Here is a 22,983-nt window from a genome sequence, read left to right as displayed (position 1 = left end):
ACGTTTGGCTCCGTGTGGAGACATTTTTGGTCGTCACAGCTTGGGGTGGGGGTCCCTACTGGCACCTAGTGGGTGGAGCCCAGAGATCTGGCTGAAGATTCCACGATGCACAGGACACCCCCCCCCATAAAGATTAATCTGGCTCGAGGAGTGGGGGGGGGCGTAAGGGGACTAAATGATAACGGGAAAAAAATTCAATGGAGACTAAATTAAAAACAAACAAACAAATACCAGCACAGTTAAAAAACAATCCATCTGGCTCAAAATGTTGGTGGCATCGAGGTTGAAAAACCCTGGCAGAAAAACAAGGCAATACCAACAGAGAAACACGCAGATATATTGCGATGTATGTGATAAAGGAAATAAACAGGGAGCCCTTAGGGAGGCTGACTTAGGGGCGGGCATGTGCTGATGGAGTCGTCCCATGAGAGCCTCTCAGAAAAAATGGCCTGCAGGATCAGACTGGAAGGATGAGAAGGAGCCAGTTGTGCAAAAGGATCCATGGAAAAGCCCTCCAAGGAGGTGAACGGCAAGTCCAAGGGGAAAAGGCACAGGGGAGGTGACAGGAGCAGAGGGTGGGCAGGCCTTCGCTGAAGAGGGGGGCATTGGTGCATTTGGAGCTGACTGACAGCATGAGACACGGTGGGCGTGGTCAGAGGGGCCTGATCACATGGGACCACATAGGCCAAGAAAAGAGCTCTGGGAAACCACTGAAGGCTTTTTAAAATTGTGGTAAAATATATGCAACATAAAATTTACCACTTCAGCCATCTGTAAGTGCACATTTGTATTCTGCAAACATCACCACCATCCACCTCCAGAGCTTTTTCATTGTCCTAATCTGCAGCTCCATACCCATTAAACACTAACTCTCCACACCCCACTTCCCCAGCCACTGAAGTGTTTTAAACAAGGAGATAATGCGACCCAATTGGCACGCTGAGACGATGACAAATGAATGAAAGGACATAAAAGGAAAACGGCAAATGAATCACTGCAGGCACAAGTAGGAGCAGGAAGAGACGGTTTGCGCAGGGAGTGGAGGAGCAGGAGGAAAGTGGGCAGACTGCAGAAGCACAGGAAAGCAATCCGGGCGGGATTCAGGACAGCCATTCCCGTGGTGGTGAGTGGGGTGGGCCCTGATGGTGGGAGGTACTCACAGCTGACCTGGGAGCCCAGCTTGTGCTCCCAGACGGCATGCAGCTGCTGGTACTCCTGCTGTGCAAGCTCCAGGCGCTGCTGCTTCACCTGGTAGATCTCCTTCTGCGCACTCAGGGCCTCCTGGGCCACCACCAGGTAGTCCTTCAGCATGTGCTCCTGCTCCCGCCGCCATTGTACCCGGGGGTCCTCAATCTGAGTGGTTTCTGGAACAGACCCCAGAGACTCTACGTCAGTACCTTGCAAGTATCTGTTGGGGTGGTGGCCTGTGGAATCCACTACCAGAAAACAAAAAGGCACAATGAATGGAAAACCCCAATAAACGTGAATGGTTACACTCACCTTTTAAACGACAGAGACGCTTCGCCTTGATTAAGCAAACAATCCCAAAATGAACCACAATCAATTTCCAAACCCAGAGTCAACCTGCTGTTAGGAATTCACACACTAAGAGGTTCTGATGATCTGCAAATCTGTTCATATACACACCTCTGTACATACAAACATACAAACTTATTCTTAATGCAACACGGCTCCATGTCACATACACTATTCATTCTTCCTAGTAGGTGCATAAAGATTAACCTCAATTTTTAATATTTTTTCAGTTGTATTATTGTCTTAATTTTTTTACTCACCCCAGTCATTTAACCGATAGCATAGTAGTCCATGGAATGGTATTACGTTTATTTACAGTAGGGTATTAGTGGTTCCCCAAACCACTGTTGGAAAATGTTGGGACTGTTTTCAATTCTGTTGCTACCACAATCAACTGTGAGGATTGTGGTAGCAACAAAACTCTCACCTCTGCAGTGAGGAGTCTTAAAAACATGCTTCTATGATCTTGGTGATTAATTGTGTACGAGAGATTTCTTAAAAGAGAAACTAGCGGCTCAGAGGGTAAACACATTTTAAATTTTAATAGAGATAGTACCCAATCACCTTCTCAAGGGACGTACCAATTTTTATTCTCACAAACAGCTATGAGAGTGTCTTTTCCCCAGATTCTCAACTAAATTGCTTAAAAAAAAAGAAATAAAAAAACATGGTGCTTCATCCAGGAATTCTGAGTCCCAACAACAGAGTAGAATCAGCCAAGGAGCTTCAAACAGCAAAAACACACACAAAAAGCCTCATTCCTGTCTCAGCACTGAGAGCAGCTCCAAGATTCAATGTCATTTCCTTCCAACTTTGAAGAGATGCCACAGGAACTGCCCTCATTTATATCATTAAGCCTATGGTAAAAGTGGTCTCATTATACGTGCATTGTTTCCCAGAACACAATTTAATCACCAATTAAAACCACCTAATCATGATGAACGTAAACAGCGGGAGGACTGACATGGAATAATGAACACTGGTTATAATTTGGAAAGAGTCATTTACGTCCACTGCCTCCAGTTCCTCTCCTCCACTTGCTTTCAGACTCGCTCTAATCAGACTTTCGCCCCCCGTTTGTGTCCACTGCTGTGCTCCACAGTCACGGTCGCCAGTGTCACCTGGGTTGCTAAATCGAGTCTAAGTCCTCTTTGCACCTGACCTGTCGGAAGCATCTGACAGCATCGCCCCTTGATATGCTTCCATCACAAGGCTGCCAAGACCTTTGGGCTGTCCCTCCAGCTTTCTGATCCATCCTCAGCATCATCCCTGCCTTCCTCTTCTCCGCACCCTCTCACTGTCTGAGGACCCCACAGCTCACCCCTTGGTCTTCCTCTGTCTTCATTTACCTCTCTGGAAACCTCGTCCAGCTTCCTGTCTTTAAATACTATAGACAGGAAAATGCTGACAACTCCCACACACCTGTCTTCAGCCCAGGTATCTTTCCAAACTCTGGATTCCTACGTCAAGCTGGCCAGCACCACCTTTAGCCCAAAAGAACTCCTATTTCTCCTTCCTAAACCCACTTCTCCTGTCATTTTCTTCATTCCATTGATGGCAGTTCCACTGGCCAGTTGTTCAAATCCAACGAGAATCATCTATTCTTTTTTTCATATCCCAGATGCAATCTTTCAGAAAATCCTGTTGGCGCTCCCTTAAAAATATATGCAGCATCTGGTCACTTCTCACCACCTCCATCCACCGCTATGGCTCTGGTCGGGGACACTGTCCTCTGTCACCTGGACTAGTAGTGCAACTGTCTCTCACAAGTGCCCCTGCTTCCATCCTTACCCACTAAGGTCTATTGGTAGCAGAGCGACCAGAATGACCCTTTTGAGACATAAACAGGACATGCCACTCAACTGCTTAAAAGTTTCCAATGGCTCCCATCTCCCACGGAGTAAAAGCCAGGAGAGTGAGGCGGACGGACCTCTGCCCCATTGATCTGTGGTCTGATGCCTTTCTCCTTTTTCCTCATTTATTCTTATGTCTGCACGCCTGCCTCCTTGTCATCCCCCGAGCGAGCTAAACGTGGTCACACCTTAGTTTTTGCTCTATCCCCTCTCTCTACTTGAAATGCTCCTTCATCTCCACATCTTAGCTCGCATCCCATTTTTGCAACAAATCCTTCCTCTGTCCTTGCCTCGCCGCCCTCAAAACACACCCGGCACACAGTAGCTCCGCACACTAGTTTCTCTTTTCCCCCATAATACTGGTAGTTGTCTAATATACTACATAATCTGCTTATTTATTGTGCTTATTTTCTCTGTGGCCACAGTGAAAGCTGTATATGGATAAGGATCATTGCCATTTACTCTCATGTATCCCAAGCTCCCGGCACAGTGCCTAGAATGTTATGGGTGGTAAACAAATGCGTGCTGCATGAATGTGTGCTGGACGAATGCATGGTGGGCAAATGCGTGCTGCACAAATGCGTGCTGGACAAATGCATGTGGATGAATGCGTGCTGGATGGCAAGTTTAATCTGGAGTTCAATTCTATTGGGTCTATAACTCCTAAGAGAGTGACTTCAGTCAACCGACAACATACACACTGAAGACTGGTCCCAGTCCACAGCTCTGAATGCCTGGGCCTCGATGATGTCATGTCCACGCCACCTTTATGTCACTGGCCCCACCTGCAGAGGTGGTGCCCTTCCAGCCAAAGGGAGCACCTTTACACCAAAGGAAACCAGTACCCTGACAGCTGGTAAAACCCCCAGACAGAATTCTCCCTATTCTGGGCCCCACAGACTCCCATGCCTCCACATACCCACTTCATTTCGGCCATCATTCCCTCAAGAACAAACTCCGCCACTGCCTGCTACTCCTTCCTTCCTTCCTTCCTTCCGATTCTCCACTATCTCCCAGGAGCACCTTAGAGTCCCACTCACGCCATTGAATTTTAATGAGGGGGATGCCCTCAGCAATTAGGAACAGGAAAGGACTGATTAAGGTTCCAGTACATCCGTGTTTACCCCAGCACATCACACCGCCCTCCCGGCGTTAACCTCATTCCCCATACACATCCAATTAGGCATATTTACTTCTCATTATCCAGTACGCAATCACGAGTGCTAATAAAAAGCTCGGCTACCCCCAACAATGCAATTAATATCATTAGCCGTCTCTCAGAAACTCTTCTACGCTTTGGTGCCAGCAACGGTCCGCTCATTCATCCATTTAGCCACGCATTTGTGCATGTAAGCCCTTTTCTATTTAGCGAAGGCCAAGTGCACACCTACTATGTGGCCTTATCAGGCAAAGGCCTGGAAACAGACAGATGCATTAGACACAATCTGCTCTAGAAGAACTTGCAACAACAGGTAAATGGTTATACTACAGAGTGATGAGGGGCATAACAAAGGAATGGCCAGATGCTCCTAAAACCCAGAGGAGGAAGTGGATGGAGAAGCACACCTCTGCTCCCCGGTACGGGTTCAAATCCCAGCCCTGCCATGTTTTAGCTCTTGAGTGTCAAGTGGTCAAATACTACCTATACGTCCCATTTGTAAGATGAGGATAACCATCCTAACAGGCCACACGGTAGTTGGGAGGATTAAATGAGATGATGCCTGGCTAGTGCTGAGCCCAGCACATGGCAGAGAGTGCATGCTCAGTAAGTGGGCTAGGATTTGATGCCTTATTCTCAGCTTCAGGCTTTGGCAAGCATGTCCCACCCCACTGCATTCTCCTTTTCCCTGGAAGGATCAAGGAAATCCACCAACTCAATCCTCTCTCCTCACATGAACAAATGGGGCGGCAAATTTCAAAGGACAGAAATCGTCTCCGCCAAACAGGTGCACAATGGATGAGGCCCAAGGACGCTGAATTCTCCCTGGCTGGGGGACCACAAGCTGGGTTCCTCCGCCTGTCAGGCAACATGCTTGTCCCTTTCTCGAGCTAGTCCTCCATCCCAGTCCCAGAGACAGGCACTAGGAGTCTTCGCTCTGGACCAGGAGACTTGGATCACTGACACCAAGCGAGGATGGGCTGACTCGTGAGATGCGCTCGAGATGCACACGCTCACACCAATCCACTCTGGACACGTATGTGTGCATGCTGCGGGGGACTCGCTGGGGCTTTGGCGGCTCCAAAATGATCTGGCAATGACAATGACACTTTACCTTTTATGGGGGGAAGAAGAGCTAAAGACACATACACTGATACAGGCAAAAAAGAATATACATATATACACACGTGAACGCATGATTGGGAAACTCCTGGAAGGGTAACATGAAATTGTTAGCAGCGGTTGCCTCTGTGAAACTGGGACAATGGGTCGTAAGAGGGAGGAATTTCAGATTCTATTCGAAATCCTTTTAAACTGTTACTTTACATGAGCATATATGCTCTGTCTCTATCTACACTGACGTCTCTATCTAACTCTACCAAACAAAATACAATCTGGCTTCGAGAGCCTCTTCCCAACTTGGGGTCGAGCGTGGAGGTAGAACAAGCAGAGGGGAAGGGGGCGCAGCCAGGAACTTACGGGTATTGTGGTCAATGAAGTAATCTCCAACCTGTGGGTCGTACGCCTCCTCCCATCCTAGGGGCAGCTCATCACTGATGCAGTCGGCAAAGGTAAGCGGTTTGGTGTACCTGGAAGGGAAGAGGAGAAACAGACTCCGTCAGCTAGCAGTCCCCACACCCCTGCAACTGGCTGCGGCTCTTGGCCTCCTTGCTCCTCAGGGCTGGCCCAACGGATCCAAAAACTTCGTACAGACACCAGATCTGCCCCTGCTGTCCCGGGAAGGTGAACACACAGAAGGAGGCAGGGAATCTGTGTTCCAGCCCCAACAATGTCACTAACTAGGGAGAAAACTGAGCAGGTCATCTTCCTTCTCTGGGCCTGTTCTGTTCCTGCATCGCTAACGGAGGGGGTTTGCAGGAAAGGGCTTGAAGGTCAAGGCTTGCTTCTGGACTTGGACTCTAGCCCTCCCTGGATTCTCCGCCCGTAACTCTCTGGCCCACCCACCCTGAGTCTTTCTCCTGGCTCCACTGCATGTTGTCGTGGCCGCTCCCTGCCCAACCTCCCACCAGAAAGCTGGCTCAGCACAGCCTCTAGCAGAGCAGATGCTGCAGCCCTGTGAGTTTGGCCAAGAGCGGTACTTATTTGCCTCCTGAGCTGGTTCCCAGATGCCTGTGCCCACTGCTGCCCTTCCCTAGACAACCCAGACCAAACTGATCTTTTAGCAAGAACCCCCTTTCTAAGTCTCCATTCTGTGGGCAGTGAAGTGGCAGAAATCACCCAATCTTATGGTTAAGTCAGACAAACAGATCACCCAACTAAATGAACACAGGCTTGTCAAGCCGGGAAGACACCACCGATTGCTGGTTGAGTACTTTAGCCAGAGTGCCAGACATCTAATGGATACATAAGTCAGCCCAAGAGGCCCCTCCAGGCAGCCCCTTGGTTTCTCCCCATTGCTGCTTCTGCCTAAAATACATACTCTTCTCCCTCCCCCGTCTGCTCCCGACCCACTCTCAGTTCCAGATTCCCAGACACTCCGCTTTGTCAATCATTCTACAGACTGGCAAACGGGGAGGTTCAACAGGACAGGAAGAAAGATGGCTGGGATGAGCTTCCCTGCAAGCCTCGGGGGACCCAGCCTCTCTCTCACCCTGTGTGATCTCCTTCCTTCTTAAATCCACGCCAAGTCAAACTTAAAACAAAATACCTGGGGGAGAAAGAAAGACCAAAAAAGCCTCAGGTGGAGAGGCCTGGAGTGATGACGGGCACCGCATACCCAGGGCCTGGAAGCCGTGAAAATACCTACTGACTGAATGAACGGCTAGCTCCAACGTTTGCTAGTTAGTAATTTACTGCTATATTATAGGAGACGATGAGGATGAGGTCAGAGGTCGATGTGATATGCAACAGACCAATAATCACTACTAAGTAAGGGTTCGATGTGCATTCGTTCCATTAGTTGTGTGAGTATAGCAACTTAACCTCTCTAGGCCTCAGTGTTTTTATCTGTAAAGTGGGGATAATAACAACTCACCAGGTTGCCTGTCAGCTTAAATAAGGTCAAGTTTATAAGAACATTTAGCTCAGATCCTGGTGCAAATGAGTGTTCAAAAAACAACAGTTATTATATCCACTTCCCCCAAAAAGGAAATTGAGGGTAAGGAAAACTAAATAATATTCTCAATGTCAAAGACAAAAGTGGAATTTCAAGCAAGACTATGTGTCACCGGAGCCCCTGCAGTGAGCTAAAAGGTTCTCTTAAAAGTTGACATCTTCAATGCATCTCCTGAGTCCCAGGAGAAATCACAAGTTACTGCCTTGGAGTAAAAGAAAGAAAACATGGAGAAGACACGCAGGTGACGGGGCCTTTCCTGGTCTAAGAATGCTCCTCGCTCAGGGACACCTGGGCCAGTCTGGATCAAGTTTCTGCAAAGCTGTCTACAGCCCACTCCTCCTCCACCTGACACTCTGCCCAGATTTCAACAAAGGGCCACTTCCAGCTGCACCTCCCCACGTGGACATCTCCAAGTGCGTGTTCCGTCTGCTTATGGAGAATGAAGTCCAGTGACCAGGAACCAGAGCTCACCGACATCATTTCACCCAAGAGGCTTTGAAAGGGCCTCTGAGGACACTCACACACAGGCATACACCCCTCTCCATGGCGAGTGCCTCTCCCCTGAGGACAGATAGGTGGTGAGGTGCACAGAGATGCTCGAGCTGACCACACTCAGACCTCTCCTTCTGGCTCACTGCTCGCCCTGCACTCAGCCAGCTTGGCTGTGGACACAGAAGTCTCATTACACACGCAGTTTGCAAACCAGAAAACCTAGATACATCCCGTTCCAACAGCCCCCCCCCCCCCGAATCTGGGTACAGGGACCACTTTTAAGAGTCCTCCTTCGGGATTAATGAAATGGCTTCATCAGTGGTGCATCTGAGCGAGAGGACCCTATGTCCCCTCATAGTCAGTGCTAAGTATCTGTGGAATGCAGATGCAACCCTGGATGTGTAGGAACGAAGAATAACAACGCACCCTGCATTACACGGGACAAAGTGTTCTGTATTTTCGCTAACATGGAAGGGTGCTCTCAATTTACTATGAGAAAGAAAATATTGTTCAAAGCGAAGATCTACAGGATACTGTTATGTATGATATTTTGCCTAAAAGTGTGTGTGCGTGTGCGTGTGTGTGAGCAGAAGAAAAATCGGAAAGATAGACACTTAAAAAGATTATCGCAGTGCAGGGATTTTAGTGTAATTTAAATTTTTCTTTTCCTTTTTTTTTTTTTTTTGGCTAATCTTTCTGTAATGTTCACATATTGATTGTAATTAAAATACTTAACAATGGCTAAATCGAGGCACAGATACCAAGTCACATCCATCTCGTAGGCCTCCTTGCTCTGTTTTACAAACGAGAAAACAGGCGCAGCAACCCAGAGCTGGTCCACCCCAGCGGTTTGACCTGAGGCCCCACTGCCTGACTCCCGAGCCTGAGTTTTGCTAAGAAAAATTAACGAGACCCTGTGAGTCTCAGAAAGATCTGGAATGCAGAGTGTGCTGTAGCAGTGATGCAGATGGACCACCGGGAGGTCTGAAGCAGGCACGAACTGGGGAGCTCTAGCACACTTGCCCCTCCCGCTGCCTCTGTACAAAGACATGCAGTGCACATGGCTAACCCACCGCTGCTTAGTGAAAAGGCAACTAAACGTCTCAGTCATCCAAGTCATCAACACAGGTGACTCATGGAGCTCTCTGTGTGTGACATGAGGATGGGGGGCGGGGGGCAGGCAGCACTGAAACACCAAAAAGGCATCACTTTTCCAGAAAAACATGAACTCCTCAGATTGTTCCAGTCTTCCGTAGTGAAACAATGCTACCTACAAGCATTAGTCATGGGACCAATGTGAGGCCGAGGTTGGGGGGGTTAGGGGTACTGGTTCCAGCTTGCAGCAGAGGCAGGCAGACACTGTGCCTACTAGGGATAAAGAAAGTGAACAGAGAGGACCCCAAGTTAGAAAGCAGGAGGAGAAAGGAAGGCTTGGTCAGACATTCGGGGTTCCCTTCAGAGCAAGGGCGGGGGGGGCGAAGCCAGAGGGCTGACACTCTCACGCCCAGAGCTCGCCCATGGGAAAGAGAAGAGCCTCGATCGGAAGACTATGCGACTCACAAGAAATCCGAACAGCAGGAACCTCTCTGGGACAAATGCCCGGAGGGAGATAAACTACTCAGTGTGCAGAGATGTGCCGTTCGGAGAGTCAGGATGAACAAAAGTGTTTTTAGCTGCACCAGGATTTAAACACACACACAGACACACGCGCACACACTCCTCTTCCTGACAGAGACGAACTGTTTGAACCAGTCCCCCCCTGGGAAACTGTGGGTACTTCTCTGGTCCTGCAATGTTTCCCCCAGGGCCAGTGCCAAGAATGTGAGCTGGGAAGAGATGCCGGCTTTCGGATGTGGCCAGGACTTGGGGGCTTGCCTGGGACACCCAGCCCCCCCTCCGATGAAGCTATTCACCCCATTTAGCCCAGTCCAGTCCCAGGTTCCAGCTTCCATGCCCCGGGTTGCTGAAAACCCCAACGTGAAATGACCCAAATGCTGGAAGGGCGAGAGGGAGGGAAGGAGGGTAGAAAGGGCACCAAGCAAGAACTGGTTCTGCCTCTTCTTAATTACAAATCTCTGAAGGAACACAAACATTCCAGAATGTTTCACAACAGGCCTCCTGGAAGAAGGGACCGGATGTGTCGCCTTGGATACAGGTAGGTTCTGCCGGATTACCGGCATGCGGCACTGGGGCACACCTGTTCCGCCTCCCGACTCCACGTTCCTTTCCTACGGGCTGTGGGAGAGTCCGGGAGCACACTGGCACGGCCGGCAGGCATTTGGGATTCAGACAGTGTGTCTTTTCTAAGGAGGCAGCTCAGAGAAGGAGCGGAAAGGCTTTTGCCAAGTCGAACACTGGGCGGCGATTCTCTGGGGCCTGAGGAACGCGTAACGTATCTTTCATGTCCTTGGTGCTTCCCAAGCAATCCTAACACTTCCCACAGTAACCTCTTTATCGTGTCCAGCAGGATGCTGGCCCCCAAACGGCTCTCTCCCCTGGGCCAGCTGGGAGGGACAACTTTCTAAAGGGCTCTCCAGACTCCGTGCCAAGAACTGTCCAAACTTTCAGCCGAACCTCCCCTCCCAGTCGCTGCACAAAGGACAGGCTGGTTCTTCCCGCCCAGGGGTGTTTCGCTCACATAGTTCCCATAGCTCAGATTTCACCACCCGGATCCCATGTCTCCGGCGGCTGCGCAGCCCTGTTTCTGAGCGGGCCCTTCACATCTCGCACCTTGAGGGCTGGTGGACAGGAAGAAAGTGCCATGTGGGAAACTCTCCTTCAATTCAGCTCTGTTCACACACCTTCCTTCATGTTAACAAATCTGAGGATGATGATGATAACCATCTCAAGTTCGCTAGGAGGGCTGAGCATTGGAAACACAGGTGAACTTCATGGATAAATGCCAGGTGCAGAGTGGAAAAGACAGGGCCCTATGCATACACGGTCCATCGGGGACACACCCCAGCCAGGACAAGAACTGAAGTGGTCAGTTCGACGACTTCCGTAATTCAGGAAAACACAGTATCAGAAAAACATGACAGGATCGAGTGGGCGCCACGGGGTGGGAGGTCCTGGGAAGGAAGCCTCTGGGAGAAGGTGATCTTTGAAAAAGGGGAACGGCCGGCAGGGAGGCTTTGGGGGCAGGACACCGGAGAAGAACAGGAGGCCTATCTCTTGTTATGAGGGGTGGGGCAGGGGCAGAGGGGGCAGGGGCAGAGGGGGCAGACGTTGGGCTTTTAGGATCCTGGAATCTCTCGGAAGGACCTCAAGCACCACTCCTGTGCCAGCTGCAAAAGGCACCTCACCCTCTCCTCTCTTTTCTCCCTCATNTGAAGTGGTCAGTTTGACGACTTCCGTAATTCAGGAAAACACAGTATCAGAAAAACATGACAGGATCAAGTGGGCGCCACGGGGTGGGAGGTCCTGGGAAGGAAGCCTCTGGGAGAAGGCGATCTTTGAAAAAGGGGAACGGCCGGGCAGGGAGGCTTTGGGGGCAGGACACCGGAGAAGAACAGGAGGCCTATCTCTTGTTATGAGGGGTGGGGCAGGGGCAGAGGGGGCAGACGTTGGGCTTTTAGGATCCTGGAATCTCTCGGAAGGACCTCAAGCACCACTCCTGTGCCAGCTGCAAAAGGCACCTCACCCTCTCCTCTCTTTTCTCCCTCATTTCAATTCATCCTCCAAGCAACAAGAATTTACCATATTTTCGCTGAGCCCCATGCCAGGCACGATGAGGGTTCAGATGTCTGAAGGAGCCTTGTTTCTGCCTTCAGGAGTGGAGGCTCCGGCCATGGAGCCAAGGTTCATCCCCTGAAAGCAGGCGCTGACATGTGCCCATGACCTTCAGTGACAGTATATATGGGTCAGTGACACTACCTGAGACTGTGAGCTACAGAAAACTAGAGGATGCAAAGACAGCTAACAGGGTGCTGGGTCAACTGTAGAGACAACAAAAAGGCTGAGAAATTGAGAGGAGAGAGAGACAGAAGCAACAGGGTCCAGTAGGGGGAGGCTGGAAAAGGAAGGGAACAGCTGGCCGATGTCACAGTTAATAGGGAGACAGGGTAGGTGCTACCCATAAGGCCCTGAGATCAATGAAACTGGACTGAAACCCATGATCCACCCCTTGCACAACTGTGGGCGTGTTATGTAACCTGGTTAGGAGTTTCCGTCTCTGTGAAACTGAGAAGTCCCAGTCTCATGAGGGTGTTGTGGGGATTATACGAGATAACCCACATAAAGTGCTGAGCGCAGGGCCTGGCATGGGCTGTTAATAACGTGACCTGTTGAGAGGCTGTGCGCCGTGAGAATCGGGTCACCTTTCATCTCAAAGGGTTGATAAGTTAGCTATCACCATCATCATCACCATGACCTTCATTCTTGGGCCCCAGAGATACCAATGGTGGTGGAACCTCAGAGGCTCTAAGTCAGCCACCTGGGTCCCCATGCTGACTCCGTCACTCACTCACTCCATCCCCTTGGGCCTGAGGTCTGACCTGTCTGACTCTGCTTCCTTATTTGCAAGATGCTTCCTCTGCTCTGAGCTGGACCTGGTTAAAAGGAGCAGAGCTGAACCCAAGGCCTCCAGGGTTCAGCCAACACTGGCTGTCATTACGAGCTAGGTTTTATACCCCTATTTTTAGGGTGGGCAAACCGAAGCAATGTAATTGTCCGGGCACAGAGCCATGACCCTTGCACTGCTCCCCACAGCCTCCTTTCCCCGAGAAGCTGGGTCTGCGTACACTCTCTCTTTCTGGAAATTAAAGCAGAGACGTTAGGCAATGGCCACTGGAGTGGACTTAGCTCTCATAACTTGCTTTCTGGAAGAGAAGTGTACACCAGGAATGTCCAAGCTTTTCCCTCTGGAAAGTTCTCCTCTCCCTCCCTCCACTCTCAAAACACCTGTTTCAACATTCTGGTTGTTTGACCTCCAGATCCCCTTGCTTTGTCACTTTGGCTGGGCTGGTTTATCCAGAAACTTCCCTGGTCTAGTCACTCCCATTGCTGGAATTCTTTTACGGGGAAAGGAAGAGGAGGGAGAGAGCTGGAAGGAAGGTTCCGGGTTGCTCTCCCTCACTCCTTCTCTCCTTCAAACTGGGCGCCAGAGAACCAGCTCACGTCCCCAGGGGCTAACCTCGTCTTCACCTGCCCCTGCCGAGTTCTTGGGACCACACACCTGAGCCCTGGGCCTGTCCCCGTCCCCTTCCTCTGCTTTCATCCTCATATCTCTCTTCCTCCAGCTCACTGTCACCATGGGGAATCTGAGATACTGTTCTTCTCTGTAGCTCACTCAGCTGGGATTTACGGTTACACCTCTGTGAACCAGATGACAGATTAGGGTAGAAATTCGGCCTGTAGGTATGTCTGTCTACTACAGTGCCAAGTTTTACAAACAGGTTGTCTCTAGGTGCAGACAGTCCCCACTGCTCTCCGATGTGTTACCCCTGCCTCTTGTCTTATCAAGAGGCAGCACTGAGCTCTGGAGCCAGACTCCCTGGGTTTGAATCCAGGCTCCGCCACCTGTGAGCTGAGGGACCTCAGATAAGACACTTAAACTCTCTGTGGCTTGGCTTTCACATTTGCAAAACAAGCAAAAAATAACAGTACATTTATCGAGCACTCACTATGCGCCAGCAACTCTTCCAAGAACTCTGAAGAAGTTACCTCGCCTGGCCCTCACGACGACCCTTCCAGGTAGGCACCATACAGGCCTACCTCACAGTGTCCCCTGAAGACTAAATAATTCCCGAAACCACCCTTTGGTACCTAGTGTGAAGCCATAAATGTGAGCCAATTCATTACTATTCTCTTCACTGCCATCCAAACGAGGCCCCTGACGCAGGGGTATTAGGAATGGTCAAACTGAAAGGCATATCTAGAATCTAATTCCTTCGTTCCGTTGCTGAGAAAACTGAGACGGGATGAAAACTTGTCTAGAGGCCCCCAAGGACAGTGGCAGGGCTGAGACTAACACCTGGGGACCAATCCCAGGCCTAAATCACACTCCTGGCACCAAGAGATCAAGTCAGTCCCGTGCTCAGTGAGGAGCCATTCAAACTGCAGCAGTGATCTGAACAGCCTCCAAGACACAGTCACTGCTTGTATTTTCTGAGTTGCAGTTATAACCCATAAGAATGGAAGGACAATTATCACTGGGTGAGAAGAAGCTGCAAGAGACTCTGACGCTGCAAGAGACTCTGACGCTCCCATTCGTGGAGAGAAACGACTGGAGACAGACTCTTCACTTTGCTCACTGGAGGGTAATTTCCTGCAAGCCCAAAGGTAGAACAGAGTGCCTGGCGTACATGGGTTTGCCCCTCACCCAGCTCCACTCCAGCTTCATCCTCGTTCTGGCAGTGGGAGTTAGGCGACAGAAGTCGTATGCCCAACCGAAAGGGCCAAAAGACCCAAACAGGCCTCCCAGTTCTCATCCTTCTTAGCTGGGCAATCCTAGCATAGTCCTTCCCCAGCTCTAAGCCTCAGTTTCCCCACCTGGTCTAAAGCTGTCACGAAAACCAATCTTCCTCACAGGGATCTCACACTGATTAAGTAAATTGGCACGTGGGAATGTCTCAACACAGCACTTGGCACACACCCTGGGCAGGCGGACAGAGCACCTCCTTTCTGGATTTAGGGCCCTGAGGGCACTCCACCCTCCAGCTTTACCCCTCCTAGTCCCATGCCTTCCCAGGAGCTGGGCTGTCCGGGAGCATCCAGCACTAGGAGCAAACGTTGAAGCCCAGCCCTTCCTGGAATCTGGCCATTGCTCTGCTTCTTCAGCTCCAACCCTTGCCCCAGCCACGCAGCCCAAGGAGCTGGTCCTTCTAGCAATGAAATTGTCTCTCCAGGCTCATGCCTCACCAAGGCTCCATTAAGACGGAGCACTGGGAGGGGGTCTAAATCCTGACAGTGCCCCCCCACCTCAGCCGTGCCCTTGAGCAAGGCACACACCCACTCTGGAATTCCCATCTACAAATTGAGGGAGCTGCATATAACATCTCTAAGGCCCCCTCTGCAGTGCCAGCAAGTCTCCTCTCAGACTTGCTGAGAGTAGACTTCAGAAGTCTACTCTCTGCCCCGCCCATCCCAAAGGGGCATTGTGAGGTTGCAACGAAACAGTCATTAAAACATCTTTCACTGAAGGCCAATTAAGTACCAGGCATCGGACCATCTGCTCTATGTCAAAGAAGTCCTTTCCAGATATTACCGCCCTCACCTAACTAACAAGGAAACTGATGCTCAGTAGTAACAGTAATAACAACAAATAATGCAGGCTAAATTCCACCGAGTGTTTACCAACCAAGCACCTGGCACTATTCCCGGGCCCCTCATGCAGACTCTCTCTCAACAGTTAGAAGCTGCCCCTTTGTAAATGCATCTGAACATCTCTGAAATGTGCCACCTCAGACATTCCGCTGTTGACACCTTACAATGCTGTGGGCTGCCTGTGTCCACTGAGACATCAAAGGTGTCCCTGGGATAAAATCACAGAGACCACAGTGGAGCACTTTTAACCCCTAGGAACCAAATGGTTGTGGGGAAGGGCGGAGGAGGTGAGCAGACACGTTTAGCCACATTCCGGAAGCAGGAGGCAAAGTAGGCTAATTCTCCATAATTGCCGCTCTGGCTTCAGGGCCCCACACCCAAGCTTTGAATTCCTCTGGTAAGGAGGCAGAATCACCGACACTCGTGAGGGCACCGGGGACAATATCAAAAGCGCAGACAACTTGTGACTCCAAAGAATTAGATTCGGACTAGGAAGAATTTTTGGTCACAATAGAGCTCTGTTTTATCTGTGTATTTCTTTGGGCTTTTTTCTTTCTATCCTTCTTTTTTTTTTTGGTATGTGTAAAAGCAATATGTGGATAAAAAAATCTAAGTTTGAAAGATTTATTTCAATGAGTAAGAAATAAACATTCTAGTTAAACACACTGGGTCCTAATTTAGTTGGTAGCACTTTTTCCTTTTTTAGCAGCACATAAAATAACGGTGCTTCTTAAAAGCAACGCTATGTTCAGCCCTGGCTGGTGTAGCTCAGTGGATTGGGCACCAGCCTGGGAACCAAAGGGTTGCTGGTTCAATTCCAGTAAGGACACATGCCTGGGTTGCAGGCTGGGTCCCCAGTAGGGGGCGTTCGAGAGGCAGTCATGCACTGATATTTCTCTCCCTCTCTTTCTCCCACCTTTCCCTTCTGTCTAAAACTAAATCAATAAAATCTTTTTAAAAAATGTTATGTTGATTGTAACAACCCCGAGCTGGACATAAACCAAACGTCCATTACTAGTGGAACAGACAGGCCAATGCGGTAGAGTCATGTGCCGCTTAACAACAGGGAAACATGCTAAGAAATGCGTCGGTAGGCGATTTCGGTGTTGTGTGACATAATGAAGTTCACTCACACAAACCTGGACGATCTAGCCCTGCTACACACCTAGGCTGCATGCTCACTGCTCTGAGGCTACAAACTCGTACCACACAACAAAACAATAGGAGACTGAAAGTAAAGCACATGAAAAGCCAATGCCATCCAGAGACCTGGGAAACACAAGGTGTGTGAGGCTGCTGCTGGTGTAACACGGCATGTCTTACAGCAAACCTGTTGTTTTTAAGTAGAAAGAGTACACTCTAAAATCATGATAAATAGTAAATACATTAAGCCAGTAACATTGCCTTTTATCATCATGACCAAGTATTCTTCTACTCTGTATAGGACTGGAAGTGCTACACTTTCACACAACTTGCAGTGGTTTGTTTACGCCAGCATCATCACAAACAGGCGGGCAATGCGTTGTGCTGAAATAGTAAGATGGCTATGACGTCCCTGGGCGACAGGAGGTTTTCAGCTCCGTTATGATCTCATGGGACCCTCCTCATACAGGTGGTCCATCATTGACCAAGACATTATATGGCACATGACCACGCATCCATACAATAAGGTATGACTCAGTATTTTAAAAAGGAACAAACTATTAGCACATGAAACAACAGAGATGAGTCTCATAAACATTCCACTGGCTATGAGAAGTCAGGGATAAACAAGATTATACAGTATGATGTCACTTTCATAAAATTCTAGACAATACAAACTAACCTATTGGGACAGAGGGATGACCAAGGGGCAGAAAGAGTTTTTTGTGGGAGGGAGATGGGAATGTCTGTTATATTAACTATGATGACGGGCTCACAGATGCATGTATGTATGTACGAGTATGTCAAAACAGCAAATTTCGCTCTTTAAAGACATGCACTTTAGTGAGTTTCCATAATTAATTCTTTGATAAAGTTATGAAGAAAAATAAAGGAAAACTGCATGTTCAATGAAATCTATTTACTTGTTTAAAATAACCTTATACGTACTATTTTAGCTCCTGCAGAAACCGGGGTGCAGCACAGAAGAGGGCTGACACAGCCATTGGAGAGGTAAGTCCCACTGGCTTCAGTTCTCAGCTTTGCCACGGAGTGGCTGTGGGCAAGCTCTTTCTCCACCCCAGGCCATGGTTTCCTCATCCCCACCATGAGCAATGACACAGTGATTGCTAAGGACCTTTCAGTACTGAGTTTCCAGGATGGTGTCCCTAGGAATTATCTCAGGTCACATGGTATAGAGGAGTGGGTCCTCCTGGGCACCCAGGTTTTCTGATAACCCCCCTCCTCTTGCCCATACTCACCCATTCTCTGAACACCCCTCCTAAGGTCTCTTTCTTGTACACAGCAATGGTTCAACCCTGAGCTGCATCAGCATCCCCTAAGGGCTTGGAAACCCACAGATGGCTGCAACCCACCCCCAGGTTTTGGATCTGGGCTGGGCTGAGCAATTGCATCTCCAACAAGCTCCCAGGCCTGCTGATGCTGCTGACCAGGCACCACCCTTGGGACCCATCAGTAGACAGCATCCCCTACCTCCTGACCGCAGGCACTTTGACAAATGGTATCCAACCTTGTGTGCCAGAAGTCTTCCTCCTTCTCCACCAAAGTTTTCTGACTCCTGTCCCCCAACTCTGCCCCTACAGGGCCTGGTCAGGGCCACCCAGCCTCTCCCTGGACACAGCCCTGCAGGCAGCCCTGCCCCAGTGTTTGCTGAGCTCCTGTCTGGCAGTGTCTGGACCACGAACCAGAGCCAGCATCTGGATCTGATCTGAGAACCCAGGTTCTCAACCAGTCTGCCCAGAGTGGGTCTTCAGTGAGCACTGGTGTCTTCCTTTGCATCTACTTGTGAACAGAAAGCTAATTAAGCAGGGCTGGGGTGGGGGCAGTGGGGTGTGGCCTGCACCTGCCCACAGGTACCCTGGTTCTGCTGCAGGTGCAGAACGAGACCACAAGGCCCACTGGCCCCATCTCTAAAGCCACCAAGGGTCTTGAGGGTCCTCTGTGTCTTCAGATGACACCTGCCCTCTCACCCTGTAACCCTCATAACTTCTATCTGCCCAGGCCCTCCAAACTCAACGCCTTGCTACCTCTTGCTGGCCCTGTATGCTTGCCTAAGGGGCTCCAAATGCCTGACTCGAGACCACCCCCGCTTCCAGGTCCTTCCACTGGGACCGCTGAAAGAAGCCCTTCTGAAGCTGAGGTATGCATTTCGTGAGGGAGGCCCCCTGCCAGAGGGCAGGGAGAACATGGTACTGCCCACCTGTAGAACCGCAGGGGTGGGCCAAGCAGTCCCCCAGGCCACTCTCCTGAGCAGGCAGGGCCCTCCTGATACCTTTGCTTGACGCTGCTGCTGGCATGTCTAGGAAAGCACGAGTCAGCAGCTCCTGGCTGTGTATGAGGACCTCGAAGTAGCAGACGGCCAAGCATTTGCCAACGGCCTCACCACGGGCAGACTGATGGAGCCCGGGCACTCTCCTCGTCTGTCCACCTAACTGCTATTTCTTTATTGTCCAAGACCACAAAAGCCTCCAGAAACCAATCACCAGGGAGCTCCTCACGGGAGTTTTTTACCTCTGAAAAGTACCACGTTCTTTAAGGGTTTATTCCCCCCCCCCATTGTTTCTCTTAAAAGAAGAAAACAGACTTGTCCCCTGAAGGGAAGCCCTACCTGCAAGTCAATGTTAAGCACCATGGTGCTCTGAGCCGAAGGCCTCTGAATTAAAGTCAGCAGCGAAACAAATAAGCAATTACGACAGCTATTTTGGGAAGCCCTGGAAAGCGGGCAGCTACAATATGAATTATTCATTCATACCACCGGGATGACTTCTGGCCATTGTCCTCTGTTCTCTTGCTCTTGTTCAGGCAGCCATTCAAGCACGGAGGGGACACAATACCCTGGCCCTGGGACACGGGTGCCCGAGCACAAGCACACCCACCCCGCCACACACAAATGCACACACCAGGAGGCCAGGTGGCCACTCCAGATGGTGAGCCCCACGGAAAAGAAACCTGCAGGTTGGCAGACGCCTTTGGCTCTGGTGCCAGGGGAGAAAGCATGAATTTCCAATTGGCTCAAGAGGACGCAGGCATGTGTTGGTGGGCTGGGGGTGGAGAGGTAAAGGGCAGGGAATGAGGGGTGACAAACAATCACCTGCTCAGCACACAAAAAAATACACAGGGTGGAAAAGCAAATTTACAGTTGTGAGCATGTGAAGCAGAGTTTATTCTTATATCACTGTTTATTAATTATTGTATTATTTTCCATAGGACCAATGTAAACCTACATTTGCCCCACCCTGTATGTATGAGGTGTTCCCAACAATCCCCAACCTTCCTAGCTGCTCTGTGGTTGGCCTAGGGGCTCCACAGGCAATGGGTGGGATCTGGAGCATCTTCACATTGATACCACCCAAGGTCTGGGCACCCAAGGGTGCACCCAGCCCTTCCTGCTGCCGGCCCACAGGAGCGGGGCTGTGCTGGCATATCTTACATCCAACCAGGTGGCCTTTCATCCTCTGTGGGCCTCCGTGACCCCGTGAACTCCATCTCGACCAGTCCTTCCAGGTGTGGCACTCCACGGGGCATTCTGTCATGGAAACCCAGCATCTGAGAAGTGACCTGTCTGCTCCTTTGTAAGGCTCAGGGTCGAAAACCTTTAGAGAATAAGAATGCTAACATACGCTCTGCACTTCACACGTATGACATGTCATCAGGTTCTCGCAGCCGTCCAGGTAAGCGGTTCCCATTGCAGCCACATGGTGTAAACAGGTACATGGAGCCTTAGCTAGAGCAATGTGTAGTTGACCAAGGCCACAGGGAACCTTAAATAGCAGAGGATTTGACTCCAGGTCTTTTTTTTTTTTTTTTTTTAATATTTAGAGGGGAAGAGAAGGAGAGAAATATCAGTGTTTGGTTGCCTCTCGCGAGTTCCCTGCTGGGAACTGGCCCACAACCCAGGCATGTGCTCTGACTGGGAATCGAACCGCGATCGTGTGGTTCGCAGGCCCACGCTCAATCCACTGCGCTACACCAGCCAGGGCGACTCCAGGTCTTAATGACTGCATTGAGAGAGTGAATGGAGGCAGTGGACTCTACACAACTGGGTGGCCGGAAGAGGGGATTTTAAGAATCCCTGTGGGGATTACGGTAGAACTGAAAACTCTCCCCTATACTACCTTTAAACTTTAAGAATGAGGGCGCTATTTTTGCCCCTGACTATAAATGTTAGGAATGTATTTTAGAAATGTTGGTTGATTAGTTATTAGGAGGTACACTGTGGGTGAGGATGCAGTAGGAGATGAGAAGAAAGAATATGGAACACTGTCTGTCAGATAAATGGAATGAGGCGCAGATTTCCTGGAGCCGGGCCCAGGGCAGAGGTCGCGGCTAATGAAGGACAGAACAAGAGTCAGAGAAGCACCCTGAAGAGGGGGTGCCTAGGAAAGAGGGGGCCTCAACGACGTCATCCAGTTGTCCTGAACACAGATGCATTGGTGACCTGCTGCTACTTGTCACTGTACGTGGGAGGAGAGCTTTGTACACCGAGATGTCCAGTGTAGCATTATTTACCAGACAAAAAGAAACGAGCACAGTCCCAACACCTGTAGGGAACGCGCAGTTGGTAAACTGTGGTTATAAGCGTTCAACACATCTGTTTAAAATGTATGCTCATGAAGGAAGAATGCGTGTATTACAAATTTTAAAAGAACATTTAAAAAGCAGGATCCCAAACTGGGCATGCAGCAAAATCATACCTGCCCAGGAAAGACGGAAGGTGACTCTGTGAAAAAGAATGACAGAATGTTGAGAGTTCGCCCTTCCCTGCTGGGGGTCCAGTTCCAGTTTCCTGTTGGCTGTTTTTGCTTTTACCATTGTTTTTCCTTTTACAACCAGAAAGAAGATGCCCCCTACCAAATTAAAAAAAAAAAACTAAAAATATCACCAACATGTTTCTACCCAACTTCGGTCCTATTCAGAACTTCTTACTGGCCCTTTATAAAAAAGTCATTCTAAAATACATCCTAGTTTTCTTACAGGAAAATTCAAAGTATAGGAAAGCACTAAAATATTGAAAGTAAACAAGCACGAACAGTAGTTACATAATCCCTGCTTAGAAGTGGAGCCACGAAGCAGAGTGGAGGCCAGTGAGATCCCAGCGTGGCCCTGGCCCAGCTGCCCAGGGAGAGAGAAAGAGCCAGTTCTCCTGGGTCTCCTCTAAAGCCCGCAGACCCCACAAGGGACCAGCCCAGGACTTTATCTAGGGACTGATGTCAAAAGCCCAAAAGAGACCTGAGATTTTTTTCTAGATACTGCACCTCTGGGTGTGGAGATCATAGGCAAAAAGCAAACTGTTATCAATCACCCCCCATAACAACCCATTAGGTTCCGCTGGAGAAATGCAGGTGGGTGATCAACAGGGACCCATTGGAACATCTGGGGTATCACACGGAAAGTCGATGGAGAGCGAGCAAACCAGCCTGTGACAACACGAACTGTGGGGAGGCCATGGTGACAATACTGGACGGCAAGAGCTGAAACCCCCTGGACCTCTCTGTCCCAAGAGTGGCCTGGGGCCCGACTCCCAGACCACCCAATGCACACCCCACACTGTCGTCTCACCCCTCCCGTGCCTCTGCCCTTGCTGTTCCTCCTGCCCAGGGCCCAGTCCCTGGCACCTGCTTACCTGAGGACAGGGGCTGGAGAACTGTATCTTTGCAATCTGCATTTTGTTTACTATTTATTTATATGCCAGTCGCTTCCATGAATTTCAGGAAGACCTGAGTGAGCAGTAAGTACCATGTTAATCACTGGAACCTCTGCATTGTAAAGGAGAGGGCACCCAGTGGGGGTATTCACTGAATGAATCGATGAACTCACAAAAAAACAACCAACCCCCCAAAAAAACAAAAACGTTTCACTGAAATTCCCAGTAGAGTTCACAGTTAGGCCCTCTAACTCTGAAGTTTGCTTGTCCTAACAAAGAGACACACGCCTTTGTATTCTTGACCTTGACCTTATTTGAGTCTCAAATAACCATCCTAACAGCAGCATCATTACCATCAATACTATTCCCCCATTTTACAGATGAGTAGTAAGACAACACTCTGGACTTTGCTAAACTGACAGGACTCCCAGGTCCCCGGTTTGTGCCAGGATTGGACATGGGCCACCTGGGCCCTGGCCCATTGCTCAGTCCCTTCCACCGTCACCAGTCTCGGTGGGCCTCCCCTCTCATTCCAAGCGGGAAACTGGAGAAGGGTAGCGACAGCCAATTCTCCTTCACCGGGAATGGATAGCCCAAGCCTCGGCGGCCTGCTCCTGTTTCATCTCATTAGTATAATCATCATCGTGGAGAGGTGAAACTCTCCCTGGCACAGGCATTCTGCAGCCCTTGGCCAGCTCTTGTTGAAGCCTGGGACAAGGAGGTGACACCAGATGTGGAAAGGATCCTGGGGATTGCCTGTAGGTTTCAGTTACTGGGGAGCCACGGCCGACTCCAT

General features: G+C 49.9%; 1 protein-coding gene across 1 annotated transcript in view; it reads right to left on the bottom strand.

The window, feature by feature from the left end:
• WWC1 (WW and C2 domain containing 1) overlaps nt 1–22,983 on the bottom strand; it is a 122,364-nt gene that overhangs the window by 54,295 nt on the left and 45,086 nt on the right. Inside the window, exons 2-3 of the mRNA XM_037040924.1 lie at nt 6,028–6,137; nt 1,161–1,364 (exon numbers count right to left, since the gene is read on the bottom strand). Coding sequence (XP_036896819.1) covers nt 1,161–1,364; nt 6,028–6,137 — 314 coding nt within the window. The remainder of the gene's footprint in view (nt 1–1,160; nt 1,365–6,027; nt 6,138–22,983) is intronic.

This window comes from Sturnira hondurensis, unplaced genomic scaffold (assembly GCF_014824575.4).
Source record: "Sturnira hondurensis isolate 20B ecotype Veracruz unplaced genomic scaffold, ASM1482457v3 Scaffold0000022, whole genome shotgun sequence".
In the NCBI taxonomy this organism is placed as follows: Eukaryota; Metazoa; Chordata; class Mammalia; order Chiroptera; family Phyllostomidae; genus Sturnira; species Sturnira hondurensis.
This window is presented reverse-complemented; position numbering and strand designations above follow the sequence as displayed.